Source organism: Neolamprologus brichardi, unplaced genomic scaffold, assembly GCF_056152115.1.
Source record: "Neolamprologus brichardi isolate AB-2024 unplaced genomic scaffold, ASM5615211v1 NODE_ptg000033l+_length_6344489_cov_1, whole genome shotgun sequence".
NCBI classification, from domain to species: Eukaryota; Metazoa; Chordata; class Actinopteri; order Cichliformes; family Cichlidae; genus Neolamprologus; species Neolamprologus brichardi.
The window spans coordinates 1,975,094-1,990,862 of NW_028270137.1; the positions used below are offsets into that span (position 1 = coordinate 1,975,094).

The following is a 15,769-nucleotide window of genomic DNA, read 5'->3' on the forward strand; positions in this document are numbered from 1 at the left end:
TCCCGCCACAGATTTTCTATGGGGTTGAGGTCTGGAGACTGGCTAGGCCACTCCAGGACTTTCAAATGCTTCTTACGGAGCCACTCCTTTGTTGCCCGGGCGGTGTGTTTTGGATCATTGTCATGTTGGAAGACCCAGCCTCGTTTCATCTTCAAAGTTCTCACTGATGGAAGGAGGTTTTGGCTCAAAATCTCACGATACTTGGCCCCATTCATTCTGTCCTTAACACGGATCAGTCATCCTGTCCCCTTGGCAGAAAAACAGCCCCATAGCATGATGTTTCCACCCCCATGCTTCACAGTAGGTATGGTGTTCTTGGGATGCAACTCAGTATTCTTCTTCTTCCAAACACGACGAGTTGAGTTTATACCAAAAAGTTCTACTTTGGTTTCATCTGACCACATGACATTCTCCCAATCCTCTGCTGTATCATCCATGTGCTCTCTGGCAAACTTCAGACGGGCCTGGACATGCACTGGCTTCAGCAGCGGAACACGTCTGGCACTGCGGGATTTGATTCCCTGCCGTTGTAGTGTGTTACTGATGGTGACCTTTGTTACTTTGGTCCCAGCTCTCTGCAGGTCATTCACCAGGTCCCCCCGTGTGGTTCTGGGATCTTTGCTCACCGTTCTCATGATCATTTTGACCCCACGGGATGAGATCTTGCGTGGAGCCCCAGATCGAGGGAGATTATCAGTGGTCTTGTATGTCTTCCATTTTCTGATGATTGCTCCCACAGTTGATTTTTTCACACCAAGCTGCTTGCCTATTGTAGATTCACTCTTCCCAGTCTGGTGCAGGTCTACAATTCTTTTCCTGGTGTCCTTCGAAAGCTCTTTGGTCTTGGCCATGGCGGAGTTTGGAGTCTGACTGGTTGAGGCTGTGGACAGGTGTCTTTTATACAGGTGATGAGGTCAAACAGGTGCCATTCATACAGGTAACGAGTGGGGGACAGAAAAGCTTCTTACAGAAGACGTTACAGGTCTGTGAGAGCCAGGGATTTTCCTTGTTTGAGGTGACCAAATACTTATTTTCCACCCTGATTTACGAATAAATTCTTTACAAATCCTACCATGTGAATTCATGAATTTTTTTTTCACATTCTGTCTCTCACAGTTGAAGTGTACCTCTGGTGCAAATTACTGACCTCTGTCATCATTTTAAGTGGGGGAACTTGCACAATCGGTGGCTGACTAAATACTTTTTTGCCCCACTGTATATGTAGAGACAGAACCGACAGTCATGTTTTTCCTCACAGCTGTAGCAGAACACCATCAATGTGCAAACTCAACCTCGTAAAATACTTACCGGTAAGTGATTTTTGACTTTTTTGAACATTAACCCATTAAGTATGAGATGAACTAAGTCTGTGACAGAAGACTATTGTGGCTCTTTGAAGTTGAAGTCTGTGTTTAAATGTTTCCACTGATATTTAATGACTTTTTCATGTGTAATTGTTCTTAAAACAAAATGCAAGAAAGGCCCGAGTGTTCAGTTAGTTCTCTGTATATGATGGTAACAGGACACAACAAACACAACGTAAGTGTGCACATTCCATATGCAGTGAACCCAAGCACCTGATCATATTCCTGTACCTGCTTTGATAGAAAATGGTAGACAAGAGAAAAACAGCGTGGGCCACAACAGAAGTGTCTCTGTAGTCATACTTTTGACATCAATGAAAACACAAAGTGTATCTTTGTTGTTTTATTTAATTTGGCAACTTGCTCGTTGCTCCTCCATCACGATTAAACAAAAGACAGAAAACCACTAATGGCTGCACACATCTCCAAACTGCATCAGTATGTCATTTTACAGAACATCTCCATACTCATAAGGTACATATTCATTTACAGATAATCAGCTAGAAGTCTACACACCGGCCCTTCCTCTCCCAATCTCCGTAGCGAGTTGGCTCTGGACCCCGTGGGCCCCCCTTCTCCTTCGTCACAGGGTTCACATCATCAGGGAACTCTGAAAAAATAAGAGTGATTGAGATCTTCAGGGACAGTTTTCCTTTTCTCAGCTTACAATAAGGTGACTTTCAGACCTTTTGAAACCTCTAGACCAGGGGTGTCAAACTCCAGTCCTCGAGGGCCAGCATCCTGCTTGTTTTTGAGATATCCCCGCCCTACCTGCTGTTGATCACCTGGATCAGGTGTGCTTTGCCAATAAGAAGCTAAAAGGGCAGGTTAGTTGGAAAACAAGCAGGACGGCGGCCCTCGAGGCCTGGATTTCGACACCTGTGCTGTAGAGCAATTTGTAATGAAAATGCATATTAAATATAAAAATATACCTCGTCTAAATAAACCCACCATTCAAATGAAAATGTTTTGTTAGGAGGACTAAGCACACAGTCTAAAAATGTTTCTTAATATGAAAGTTTGAGAATCCATTTCAACAACTGATTTAACTTCATGCTCATTCTGGAGATTACAGTTTGCACTTGTGAGCCATTTCCCTATAAACACTTCCCAAAAACCAACATCCCAGATGTCGGACAGAACGTGGATGTGACTCCTGAGTTTGTGTTCCAGTAACAACGTTTGAAAAGTGAGGAAAAAAACATAGCATGCTCATAAAAACATTCATGTATAACTACCAACGTAGCACACTAGCTTTTAGAGCTTGAACACACTCCTGCAGCGCGTTCATGGACAGAGTCGGCTCAGTGTGCTGCTTATGGCTCACTTATTTAATCTGTTTAAATTCACTACCACCATCACCTTGAACTGGTCCCTCAGGGTTGGAGGGTTGGCTCTGACTTTCTGAATAGGAAGTACAAACTGCAGTTCCAGATTGAAACTCTGAAATTCTGATTTTATTTGGAGCAGGACACGATTCCAGCTGCCACAGGACGAAAGGTGAGGGACACCTCGGACAGGTCATCAGCCTGCTGCAGAGCTAACAGAGAGACTGACAACCATTCACACTCACATTTACAACTATAGGCAATTTAGAACGACCAGTTAACCCAACTCCACTAACTGCATGCTTTAAGACTGTTGGAGGAGAACCCAGTACAGTGTCTGTGAAGGTTCTCAGTCATCCAGGTCATCGTAGTCAAAGGAGCTTGAGAAGCTTCTTCAGTTCTAAGGTCAAATGGGACTCTGGGACTCGCCATCATTTGACCTTAGAACTGAAGAAGCTTCTCGGATGAAGGTGAAACGTCTTTAAGTAACTTAAAGAAGTCCAGACGCTTTTCTTTCCAAGCTCCTTAGACAACCCAGTACAGTGCTGAACACTGTTCCACCGCCATGCGGTCATCAACAGTTTTACTCTTAATCTCTGTTCATGTTTCTAAAAACAAAAAATGTAATAAAGAAACAGCACATCTACTTTACCCTGATACCCTGATTATTAACAGTATCATTTACAGTTTGTTCGCTGATCACTTTGGTTGTCAACTTGTAACTGTTTGTTAACCAGATGCACAAAATGCTTTGTCTCTTTCTCACTTTCTAGCACATCTTTGCTCGTCTCTTCGAGGTTGTCAAACCGTCCTTTTGGGGTTTTGGGCTTCTTCAATGGCTCCTTGTCATTCACCGCTCTGCTGGCTGCCCGCAAACACCCTGAAGGAAGAGACACACTCAAGCATTAGGTTCCAGTTTATTCAATGGCATCTTGTCCACTTTTGTTTTGTTGAAGATCTGTACCCTGGCCACTTCTCCTATGGAAGGGGCCTGACCTTCCATGATGGTTCCTGTTCTTGCTCGTCTTCGTTCTCAGGTTTCTGCTGCCTAAAATATTCACTATGCACTATCAGTTGTACCTATCTTCCTGTATACTGGCGTTAACACTCACTAGTCCTCGGCCACCTTCCTTCCACTTAGCATACAGACTTAGGGTGCTGGGTTTGGGGTGAAATCCTCCATGCATGGTAAGGAAGTTCCTTGTCTTGATGTCAGTGGCTTCTGTTTCCTCCTTTGGCCAGTTTATTATCCCAGCAGGGCGCAGATGTTGATTGCCTGGATCTTGTTCTTCCCATTCAGCTTCCTCTGCAGATATTTGGTGGTTGTGGCTTTCCTAGCGGCCTCTTCATGGTTTCCCTTTGCCCGGGGGATTTCCAGGTACACATTGCTATCCTCAGTAATGTTCCCCTTTGCCTTCAATTACTACCTTTGCTCTCTTTGTTACCACTCAATTACATTTCTCCAGTCCGAACGACATTCTGATGTCACCGCTGCAGATGTTCGTGGCGTGGATCAGTGAGTCGATGTTTCGTTCACTCCTGCCCTGTAGTGTTGTTCGCCGCATCAACACTGAGTTGCTGCTCTCAGGGTATCGTGCACAGTTCCAGGCACTCTAGAAACCATGTTGAGACATACAGCTTCTTGTGGTCAATATGGTAGAAATATGGTATCTAACCAGATTCTTACTCTGGATGGCATTACCTTGGCCTCCAGTAACACTGTGAGGAACCTTGGAGTCATTTTTGACTTCAACGCACATATTAAACAAATATGTAAGACTGCGTTCTTCCATTTGCGCAACATCTCTAAAATTAGAAATATCCTGTCTCAGAGTGACGCTGAAAAACTAGTTCATGCATTTATTACTTCCAGGCTGGACTACTGCAATTCATTATTATCAGGATGTCCAAAAAACTCACTGAAAAGCCTTCAGCTAATCCAAAATGCTGCAGCAAGAGTACTGACAGGGACTAGAAAGAGAGAGCATATTTCTCCTGTTTTGGCTTCCCTTCATTGGCTTCCTGTTAAATCCAGAATTGAATTCAAAATCCTGCTCCTCACATACAAGGTCTTAAATAATCAGGCCCCATCTTATCTTAATGACCTTGTAGTACCATATCACCCTATTAGAGCACTTCGCTCCCACTCTGCAGGCCTACTTGTTGTTCCTAGAGTATTTAAAAGTAGAATGGGAGGGAGAGCCTTCAGTTTTCAGGCCCCTCTTCTGTGGAACCAGCTTCCAGTTTGGATTCAGGAGACAGACACTATCTCTACTTTTAAGATTAGGCTTAAAACTTTCCTTTTTGCTAAAGCATATAGTTAGGGCTGGACCAGGTGACCCTGAATCCTCCCTTAGTTATGCTGCAATAGATGTAGGCTGCCGGGGGATTCCCATGATGCATTGAGTTTTTCCTTTCCAGTCACCTTTCTCACTCACTATGTATTAACAGACCTCTCTGCATTGAATCATATCTGTTATTAATCTCTGTCTCTCTTCCACAGCATGTCTTTATCCTGTCTTCCTTCTCTCACCCCAACCAATCACAGCAGATGGCCCCGCCCCTCCCTGAGCCTGGTTCTGCCGGAGGTTTCTTCCTGTTAAAAGGGAGTTTTTCCTTCCCACTGTCGCCAAAGTGCTTGCTCATAGGGGGTCATATGATTGTTGGGCTTTTCTCTGTATCTATGAAGCGCCTTGAGGCGACTTTTGTTGTGATTTGGCGCTATATAAATAAAATTGAATTGAATTGAATTGAATTGAATCCAGGCGGTGCACAGGTTGTTCAGTCTCGTGTGGCTGCTCCATCTAACATTAGCTTATGTTTTTCTCCTCTAGTGTGCTTGACAATTCCCTTCAGTGCCCTGATCATGTATTGAAACATGTACTGTTCATCTTAGCACTTATGACCCCTGACAGGTGCTTCCCTGTTGTATTGAGGCAGGTTATTGGTGGTAGTTGGATGGGACTGGTCCTTTCTGGGGATCCTTGGGAATCAATTAGCCCACAGGTGTCAAACTCCAGGCCTCGAGGGCCGGTGTCCTGCAGGTTTTAGATGTTTCCTTAATCCAACACAGCTGATTTAAATGGATAAATGACCTCCTCAACATGTCTTGAAGTTCTCCAGAAACCTGGTAATGAACTAATCATTTGATTCAGGTGTGTTGACCCAAGGTGATATCTAAAATCTGCAGGACACCGGCCCTCGAAGCCTGGAGTTTGACACCCCTGTATTAGCCATTCCCAATCAATCTTGTCCATCAGCAGCTGGTTCATTTGTGCTGCCAGGTGCTGTGGAGTGCAGTTAGCTTCTTTGTTAGCCTGGTGCTGTCCAGAGACCCTTTCCTGGATATCTGCCACTGTGATGGTTACTGGATCCTGTTCAGGTTGCTGAGGTTTGCTCTTAGTCACTGAACATTGTTGTTGTGTGTTGCACACATTAACACACATCTATAATCTTTCTCAGCTGCTTCTAGACCCACTTAAATGTCAAGAAGTGTGAGTTTTCTCCCTTACAGAATACAGAAGAAGAAACATTTATCCATTATTTAGAAAACGGACTCTTCTGTTCATTAATTATGTACATGACCTCCTCCTGGCTCTGCGGGTAGATGTATTAAATAAAGCATTTAAAGAACAACAACAACTTGCAAATATAGTCCATTTCCGAGGTTCCGTTTTCTCTCACTGAAGCGAACAAACTGACCTGTGAAAAGCGGCTCCGCAGCTGGACTCCTACAGAACAGCTGTCTGCTGGAGGAACACGCGCGCAGAAGAGACATCTCTAAAGAGAAACCAGCAGCTGTTTTCAACGCACTCCGCCTGCACTTATACAATGACGTTACTGTTTGTCGACTAACATTTACGCAATTTTCATCATCACCTAGCGACGAATAGTGATCGGCGAGCCAGTGCAGTGCTGCGTGCAGCCAGCAGGGGGAGATAAAGGCTAAATATCCGTTTTGATATTGACTCGTCGGTTTCTACGCTGATTATTTAATTAAAATACAGCTTCACATGCAGAAATAGGGTTGTGCAATTCATCGAATTTTAATCTAGTTCGCAGTTTTAATTTTCAGTTAAATTAATGAGATCAAGCAATACAAAAACACGCGCTTTGCTAACAGAATACAAAGGAAAGCAGAGCAGCCGCTCCCTGAATCAGCGCTGTCTGCGTGTGCAAATCACAGCTCGCTGGTCTGGACGGAAAACACGGGGTCACCACACAGCTGCATCCCATCAAAGTCAAACAGTTTTTCCAAATTTGTCCGATAAACCCACCGAGGATGGAAGGCTTAGGGTTCACAGTACAAGACAAGATACACGATCTCCTGCAACACCTGAACTGTACACGAACGCGTGGAGCGTGATCTCACAGCTGTGGAGGACTTTTCTATGTTTTATTTACATCATACACGTACAATGAATAGAGTGTTATTTTTACGTGCAACAAAAGTATTTTTCTCATTAAACTTAAGAAATAATCGTGACAAATAGTCCCGATCCAAACAGTGATAAAAGAAAAATTTGTTGCTTTCGTTTTCTGTTCGGTTTTAGTGGAATTTTTTATTTCAATTGATTTTTATGTTTTTCTAAAATACGCTTTGGATTTACATTGATGTGAGAGTAGTGTTAATTTTAAGTGTAACAAAAACATTTTTGTCAGCAAAATGAGCGAATAACCGTGATCTTAATATTGATCAAAATGACTGTCATAAACATTTTAGTCAAGCCATAGTAGAAACTAAATATTAAATACAGCAATACAAAACAACAGCAATAATAATAATAATGACAATAATAAAAAACATATGCATGCCATATTTTTTTCTTTTTATCATGTGCACCCTCCGCATTTACCAGTGAGTTAAATTGATGAGTAAAGTCATGTTATTCTACTTTATATTTCCAGTGCACCAAATTTTAGATGGAATAACCTTTGCTGTCAAATTAACGTGACAGCAAAAGTTATTAGAATAAAAACTTAACAGTGAATCATCAACAACCAGCCAATAAAATAATGCCACCTAAGAGGTTAAGTGAATGGCAGTCATCACCCCTTCAAAATTAACATTTTCATACAATACCCCCCACCGCACACACACAAACACGCGCGCGCGCGCGCACACGCACGCACGCACACACTCGCGCGCACACGCGCACGCACTCACACACACACACACACTAGTATTGGTATATAATGAAAATATAAAATTTCAGACACGACTTGCAATTAAAATACTTGAACTTTATTTCAAGCAGCAGCTGTAAAATAATTCTTTGACATTAAAGCATGCAGAATGATGACGTAATGATATAACATTATTATTAACAGCTTCATTTTGGAGCTTAGCCCTCTAACTGTTGAGCAGCGCTGTGCGCCTGGAGTGTTCAGCTGCCCAGATGAAGATCTAGAAACTCCCTCTGCTCTTGTACTGCAGCTGACAGTGGAGTCAGCTGTTTTCACAGGACAAAAAAGTGTTGGGCACCTGAATCAAGTGAGAGAAAGCAAAATCACACACCCAGTATATACAGTCCAGTCTCACATGAGTCCAGTTTATAGAGACACTGGCCACAGCATCAGCTTAAATGGGACAGCTGATATTGGGACCTTATAAACAACGACGATGTAAAGGCCCTCTTACCCTCTTACCCTCCTTCTAGAGCTTTTTAAAATCCTCATCTCCACAGGATCCAACTGTTGCAAAGAATCACTTCAGAGTGCATGACGCAGCGGGCCGTGCAACACCATTATTTATTTTTGAATAAGTATGTCAATGACATCACTGGAAGCAAACCAGGCTGCAGCACGCGCGCACACACACACACACACACACACACACACACACACACACACACACACACACACACACAATTAATTGCTTGTTAACTGAAGGTGCCAGAAAGCCGTTGCCCACTTTAACCCCTGATAATGACTTTTGTTCAGAAGTATTCAAACTGGTCAGGAGATAATCTTGATTCATATGTAGATTACTCTAAAGCCACACGTCCACTGTCTGGATGCTCAGCTCACTTTGATCCAGGCACATTTCTCTGTGTTGTTCTCCATTTAAGACAGAGCTCACTCAGTGCGAGGAGGACTCGAGGGTGAGCTCGGAGGCAGCACATGAAGCTCACATCATCATCATCTTACTCAGGGCATTTATTCTGGCCTGACCTGCAGGACTTTTTGCTGTGATCCTGGATGTGCAGCGGATTCTTCGCTGCCTTGTTGTCTTTCTTAAACATACAATTGGGATGTGTTTATTAATGTATAAGCATCACAGCCCCCAACATTATGATTTAATCTGATTTCAGGCTGTTGCAGGGATGTGTGTGTGTGTGTTGGGGGAAAGGAATTCCAGGAGGCACCAGTGTGGATCAGCTTCAGCGGCTCAGCACTGATATTTCTGAGTGGATGATGAAATCCTCCTTCAGCCTTTCAGAAACCAGTGCTGGCAAACGTCACATCACACATGTGTACACGCACAAACCTGCTCCTGCAGTCTGTTGGCGTCAGTGAAAAAAAGCAGAAAATATCCACATTTATGTTTTTGTTTATACACGAATGTATGAGAAGAACAAAAAAATAAGCAAAGCAAAATTCAAACCCCTGATTTGTATCTGGAAGTGCTGTGAGAACTGACTGATCAACAGTGAGATACTTTAACGACAGCCTGCGACTTAAATTACAGAACATAACACAATCATAGTATTTGAAGAAATTCATTATTTTTTCACTTCAGCCATTAGCGTGTCACACAGGGAAACACACACACACACACACAAACACACACACACACACACACACACACACAAACACACACACACACACACAAACACACACACACACACACACACACACACACAAACACACACACACACACACACAGTGGGCAAAAAATGAACACACGACAGCTTTTTGTCATTGTTTTTTGGTGTCAGGTCTAAGATCCTTTGCGTTACAGTGGTGAAAATACAGTCTGTAAAACCCTTTTACAAAAATAAGAGAAAAGAAAATGTAACATGAGCTAAACTGTGGTGAAAAGTATGTTTCTTGTTAAACGTACTTGTAAAGTGCCATGGTATTTGTTCCCCATATATAGCCGAGACGGGGTGAAACACACAGGTTTACTCTCTTCACTCTCGCTGTTCATCTCAGGTGATAAAATAAGTGCTCTTTTATGCTGCAGTAAGCCAAAATTCATTTCGTGTGCATGACATAGTGTAGGATAATATGCAACACAAAAAGGTGAAACTTGTGTCCAGCAACACAAGTCAACAGATTAAAAGTCGCAGCTACATCACAAACTGCTGTGAGGGGCTGGATAGACACTGATTGCAGAAGCATATTGTTTTTGTAAGAGACCCCATATGAAAATACGTTATTTAGCCATTAATCATTTAGTCTCTTTTAGGAAATTACAGTAGCTACAACAACTCTTCGATGCCACTCTGTAACACTGTCCATCAGTACTCCTCCAAATTACTCCCAAAGATTAAACCTTGGTGTCTGCAGGGCTGGATTCACTCCAGACCGCTGAAGGATCCACCTCAGACTGTGATCCCCATTAAGAGCGAGTAGTGCTGGGGGACTCTGTCTGATGGCGCTTCAATGTCTATCTGACAGTAGATGGGTGACAACAAGAACAGGGACGTGACCTTGCATGTAAGCTTTAGCCAGCTTCTCTGCTATTAAGCAGTCTCTCGGACACCCTGCTGGATGGTTTGTGCTGATTCTACTCGCAGGCAGTTACGCTGCTTATCTTTGCGGTATTCTCGTTCCATGGCTGCAGGCTCTGCAGGGCAAACAGAGAGCTGTTCTGTAGGCACAGCGGGTCCGGGGTCACGGGTTGGTTGATCGTCTTCTGGAAGGCCTCCTGCTGCAGCTGCATGAGGATCCGATTGGCCTGCTGCCGCTCAGCCTCCCGCTCCTCCGCCGTTTGCCGTCTGTATCAACAACAGAATGACATGAGATCGAGCACAGATTCAGCACAGTGTACAAGCACGAGCTGCGACACTGATCAGAATCAGGCTACATCAGTTTGTTTTGGGAGACACAGAGAATTTGGACAGTTAGGCTATATGTTTTCATGTAGCTCAACTCTAACCAGGGGCGATTCTAGGATCAGAGCTTTGGGGGTGCTGAGCACCCAGAGAGCTGCCCATCCAGGCAAGATAAACTTTACTCGTCACGATGAGACGTCTTCCCCGTCTCTGTCAGTCCCTGCATCCTTAAATGTCTCCAGTTGTCCCGAGTTCCCTCTGACTGTCTCCTTGGTGCATTTAAACCCCTGTTCCTCCCTGTCCTCATCGTCTGCTGACTTCATCTCCATTATCAGTCATCATAATTTTACCCTCTCTGTGCAAGTCTGCAAATTTCTTTATTAAATCATAAGATTCTTAAATTCATCAAGTCTCTCTGTGCCTGGTTCCTCGTCACAAAAGATGACATCACTGTTTTGTACATTTTAACACAATTTAATCCCCACATTTGTGAAAGAAAAGCAAAACACTTTTTTGAAAAGTCTGTAACAAAACCATCAAATCTGATCAAGGTTATTTAAATGCTGCAAAAGAAGAATGGATTGGAATAAAAAAAAAAACCATATCCTAACCTTAATTACTGCGGAAGAATAATGAATGATGCTCATAATGATGCTCATAGTGAGTATGCAGTACAGAGAGGCTGCCTCTCTGTACTGCATCCAGTCAGTTAGCTAGTTAGTAACTTGGGTTCAATATCGGCACATGCACATATGACAAAATAACCAGTTTCTCTCATTACATTTCAAACAGGACAGTGGTAACCAACAGCAGGCAAGATAATATTAAGTTTTAGATTTTAAATAGGCTGTATAAATTTCAATGGGAGCAACGGGACGGTCAAATATCACTGATTTTACTACAGAGCAGGACGGATTGTAGGGTAGCAAACATCGTCGGAAAAGACATTTTCAACACTGCAGGTTACCTGGTGTAATGTTTTTCAGCTAAAAAGAAACATGGTCTGACTCCTACCAACTATATAAAGAGTAACTGAAGGTTAAATGCAGCTAATATGTCCTGTTTTAAGCCAGGTACTTCCCCCTCCGCTCCGCTGCGTCTCAGCCACTATCGCTCTGGCAGCAACGGCGCTGCAGAGCAAGGGAGAGCCGAGCTGGAACAAACCATTTTGGGAGGGGGGAGGGGTTATCTAAACTTTTGCTGTTAAAATGTTCCGTCTCAATTAAGTACTGTATGCTTTTTATATTTTTAATAGTGTGTCACACAAACAACAAATATTGTCAAAAAAAGTAAGAAATCTTTGGGGGTGCTTTGATTCATTTTGGGGGTGCTGAAGCACCCCCAAAAATGGGCTAAAATCGCCCCTGACTCTAACTAAAATAGGCTAATGCAAACAGTTTCTTTCAAATATCAGTGATGTTTGATCTTTAATAGTTATTATTATGAAAATGTTTTCTGTTGCTGAATTTGCTCTTAAAAATGTAGAAATGGGAAAGTAGTATTAAAAGCCTTTTCTGAGCTTTTCTGTGACACAGAAAATTATTATTTCTAGGACAAAAAAAAAGAGATTTCTACAGACAGAGAAATGTTCAACAATATTAACATATTTTAAAAGTCACAGAGCGAGAAATCTTCACAGAGCGCCTGTTTCAGTGTCTCCAAGTTGAGCTACACTGTAAAAAAAATATTCCGTAGAAAAACGGAAAATGTCCCGGTAATTTTCTGCCAGTACATTTTCTGTTTTTTTATGGAAGTTTGACAGACTTTTCTGTAAATGATAAAATGGAAAATTCTGTAGATTTACAGTATACTCTCTGTACTATTTACGGATATTTCCTTCAGCTATAAAACGGAAAATTCCGTTTATTCACAGTATATTTTCTGTATCATTACCTGATATTTTCCGTTAATAGAAAAATTTTAATTTCTGTTTATATTATTATTTCCAAGCACTTCTTTTCACTGTAACTCATTAAATATAGTTCTTTATATCCTTAAACGTACATTTATATGTATTCCTTCACGTTTATACAGTAGATTGTACTGTATTTTTACGGATTTTTTTTACAGTGTATATACATGCCAGTAGCTATTAGTAGGCTCATTTCATTTTAATTAATTTGTCCAATGGCCTTGTTAAATTGGGAGGAAGTTTTCTATCAGGCACTTCACCACAATCCTGCAATGAAATTAAGCTACACAGTCTCTACGTGGCCTCTATGAGGATTAAATGTGCAAATAAGAACACAACAAGATAACGTCACAAAAGGGAAACTCATGGTGGAGTATTTGGATCCAAGGAGACCTTTAAAAAACACAGATGGTTTTCCTGACATCCCCCAGGAATCAAACAGACACGCAGTCTTTGATAAGAAGGTCTGTTCAGCGCATGTTCGGTAGATTTTGTACAAACGCGTATATACAGGTAACTTCACCTCCACTTGGTGCGTCTGTTTTGGAACCAGGTTTTGACTTGTGCGTCGGTCATCTTCAGTGCTTTGGCCAGCGCAGCACGTTCCGCCGACGCCAGGTACTTCTGCCGGTGAAAGCGTTTCTCCAGCTCACAGATCTGCAAGCGGGTGAAGGACGTCCGGGGCTTTTTCTTCTTCGGCGGTGTCCGGTTCTGATAAGGGTGACCTACACGACGTGTTACAGTGAGGGGTGAGAGGGACACTAAACAGGAGAGAAGGGCAGAAGGACGAGAAAGGAAAGGACAGGATGAGACAGGACAGGGAAGCAGGATGCAGGGCAAAAAGAAACCGAGAGCGCACCAGCAGCGTAGCAGGAGGAAAAGCAGCTCCGTAAAAATAAATACAACTATTACATATATCACACATATCAATAGTTTTTTTAAATATATAATGCAGAAATTGTTGGGTTTTTCTCTGTATCTATGAAGCGCCTTGAGGCGACATTTGTTGTGATTTGGCGCTATATAAATAAAATTGAATTGAATTGAATAGAAATCATTTTTTAAAATTATGTATATATATTTTAATTCAGGGATTGAATTGGTTAAAAACCACGATCAAACCACCACATTGTCTTAAGGTAAATCAGCCACATATTAAGTTACAAACAAAATTATATTTTCAAAATTTAAAAGCAATAGTTTTATATTAGAAACACGGCGCAGTTACTAAACAGAGGCGGAGCGGCTCCACAAACACACAGAGGCAGCCACAGGTTTTCAACAGTCACCCGGATAACGTGTCTATGTACAAATTACTGCTGAGAATAACTGATTCTTCTCTTTCCCCCGTTTTATTGTAAGTGGACATTTGCTTTTAATTAAAAAGTACCGCGAGTTTAAACTAATGTTTAGTATTGCTATTTTATCCTCTCTTCCACACACACTCATATTATTCTTTTTTTTATTTTAAACAATAAATAATCGGGCTATAAAATGAAGAGAAACCGCAAAACGTCTGCCAGGTACATTTACATTTTCATCATAGGAAGGACCAATAAATTCTACTTCTAGTAATTCTAATAATAATAAGTGGATACCTGTGAATCTGTCTTTAGTGTAGCGTCGGTTGCTCTCCATCCATGGGAACGTGAGCGCCGTCAGGTTGTTGATGGTCCCGCTCATCGCAGGCATGGAAGAGTTCCCGGCGCTCAGAGGCCGGTGAGCGGGGACACGGATGACCCCGGCGGAGTTGACGTTAGCACCGTTCATATTCACGCCCATACTCATTTGATAAGCACCGCCGAGGGAAGACATCCCGCACGCGCTGCCGGTGCCGTTATATCCGCTGCTGTTGCACGTGAAACCTCCGTTCACGCCGCCGCTCGCGCCGCCGTTGTAGGCCAGGTGTCCGTAGTCCGGCTCGTGCATCCTCGTGCCCAACATGCAGCTTTGCTCCACGTTGCTGAGGATCTGATCGATGCCGAAACTGATGGACTCCACTTGCGCGTGCTGCTGCAGGTGTGCCCCCAGTATCCCTATGTGATCCATGGCCTCCACGAGCCGCCGCGAGCCCCCGCTCCTGCGCGAGGAATTTAGGCTGCTTCACGCGCCACTTCCTGAACTCTAATGTTTGTGCTCACGCGAGCTCCGGTAGTTCTAGTGCATGCGTCTTTCTGTGTGCGTTTGCAGGAGAACCCCAACACCCCCACATCCCATACTCCCCTCCCAGCGCACGAGGACACCAGTCAAACTGCCAGAGATTAGACAGAGATGAAGATCCGGTTTCAGGCCAGCGAGCTCAACTGGTTAAATAGGCGACTGCTCTCTAAAACACAAATTAACAGCCGCACACGATCAGTTGGAAACAATTGAAGATGTTTCTGCTTTTGGCACTTTTTTTTTTTTTGGACATTTACTGTGCGGCCCTTCAGGCCTTCAGCCCAATATTTAGCTTAACAACCTGAAACAAACCGTTTGTGCTTCTTTCTTCATTCTCTGACGTTAAAGTCAGTAGTTTTCATTTGTTCTAGTGCTGGTGTGAATTCCCGCAGTGAAAGGATTGCAAATTCAGTTTGGGTCATTTTCTCCCAGCTGCGCGGCGCTGAGCTAAGAGGAGCTGTAGAAATATGAATTAAGAAAACAAAAACGACTTTTTTTTTTGCTTAAGGAAATTTGAGTAGCATTTACACATTTTCCGTTTTTTTTATTTAAACATTTCATACATCTATCTCAGCAACAGTGTTTATAGACCCTATAAATACTGTTTTTTTCTCTACACTTCCCAGGTAGAGAAAAAAAAATGTATTGACCCCCCGTTACATTTAAATTCTGTGATCGGCCGACGGTCTGACAGCTGAAGTGGGTCCGTGAACTGAACTCTTTGCAACCAAAGAAATGGCCCCAGTTCAAAGAACACAACGCAGTCAATTTTTAATCTATGCTGCAAAAATTGGGAACCTTGATAGTTTGGTCTAATGGGCTCAAATATGAATCACTGAAATAAATGAATGGTACGCTGCTCCTTTGTTGTTGCATCGACATCATTAATTCATGTTTGGAGGGATGATGGGACACAAACAGCGTCGTGTTTAAACAGAACTGCACACGGTGCTGCTGGAATGTTTTCCCCGCAGACAATAAAACTAACATAAATTTCAAAAT

General features: G+C 42.7%; 2 protein-coding genes across 3 annotated transcripts; both read right to left on the bottom strand.

Annotated features, from left to right (window-relative positions):
* Positions 1 to 1,694: 1,694 nt before the first annotated feature.
* On the bottom strand, positions 1,695 to 6,543 carry sdhaf4 (succinate dehydrogenase complex assembly factor 4). The gene is made up of 3 exons (XM_087837448.1): positions 6,395 to 6,543; positions 3,459 to 3,572; positions 1,695 to 1,974 (listed from the first exon to the last, which is right to left on the bottom strand). Exons 1-3 carry the CDS (start codon positions 6,468 to 6,470, stop codon positions 1,865 to 1,867), a joined length of 300 nt encoding a protein of 99 aa, XP_087693574.1. The 5' UTR covers positions 6,471 to 6,543; the 3' UTR covers positions 1,695 to 1,864.
* A 1,372-nt stretch (positions 6,544 to 7,915) lies between these two features.
* On the bottom strand, positions 7,916 to 14,736 carry tlx1 (T cell leukemia homeobox 1). Of its 2 annotated transcripts, none has more exons than XM_087837495.1 (3): positions 14,206 to 14,736; positions 13,131 to 13,332; positions 7,916 to 10,638 (listed from the first exon to the last, which is right to left on the bottom strand). In XM_087837495.1, the coding sequence occupies exons 1-3, from the start codon at positions 14,654 to 14,656 to the stop codon at positions 10,428 to 10,430; spliced, it is 864 nt and encodes a 287-aa protein (XP_087693621.1). In that variant the 5' UTR covers positions 14,657 to 14,736; the 3' UTR covers positions 7,916 to 10,427. The 2 variants fall into 2 exon arrangements, with proteins under 2 accessions (XP_087693621.1, XP_087693620.1); XM_087837494.1 differs by having other exon boundaries at positions 13,131 to 13,368.
* Between the last annotated feature and the right edge of the window lie 1,033 nt (positions 14,737 to 15,769).

What these genes read in the sequence shown, in the direction of transcription:
- sdhaf4 (XM_087837448.1), bottom strand. Translation starts at nt 6,470, where the DNA reads ATGTCTCTTCTGCGCGCGTGTTCCTCCAGCAGACAGCTGTTCTGTAGG. An exon ending in TGCGGAGCCGCTTTTCACAG is followed by an intron (nt 3,573 to 6,394) that starts GTCAGTTTGTTC and finishes CTCTTCCTTCAG; the next exon opens with GGTGTTTGCGGGCAGCCAGC. An exon ending in GAGCAAAGATGTGCTAGAAA is followed by an intron (nt 1,975 to 3,458) that starts GTGAGAAAGAGA and finishes TTATTTTTTCAG; the next exon opens with AGTTCCCTGATGATGTGAAC.
- tlx1 (XM_087837494.1), bottom strand. Translation starts at nt 14,656, where the DNA reads ATGGATCACATAGGGATACTGGGGGCACACCTGCAGCAGCACGCGCAA. An exon ending in CACTAAAGACAGATTCACAG is followed by an intron (nt 13,369 to 14,205) that starts GTATCCACTTAT and finishes TCTCCTGTTTAG; the next exon opens with TGTCCCTCTCACCCCTCACT. An exon ending in AACAGACGCACCAAGTGGAG is followed by an intron (nt 10,639 to 13,130) that starts GTGAAGTTACCT and finishes TTGTTGATACAG; the next exon opens with ACGGCAAACGGCGGAGGAGC.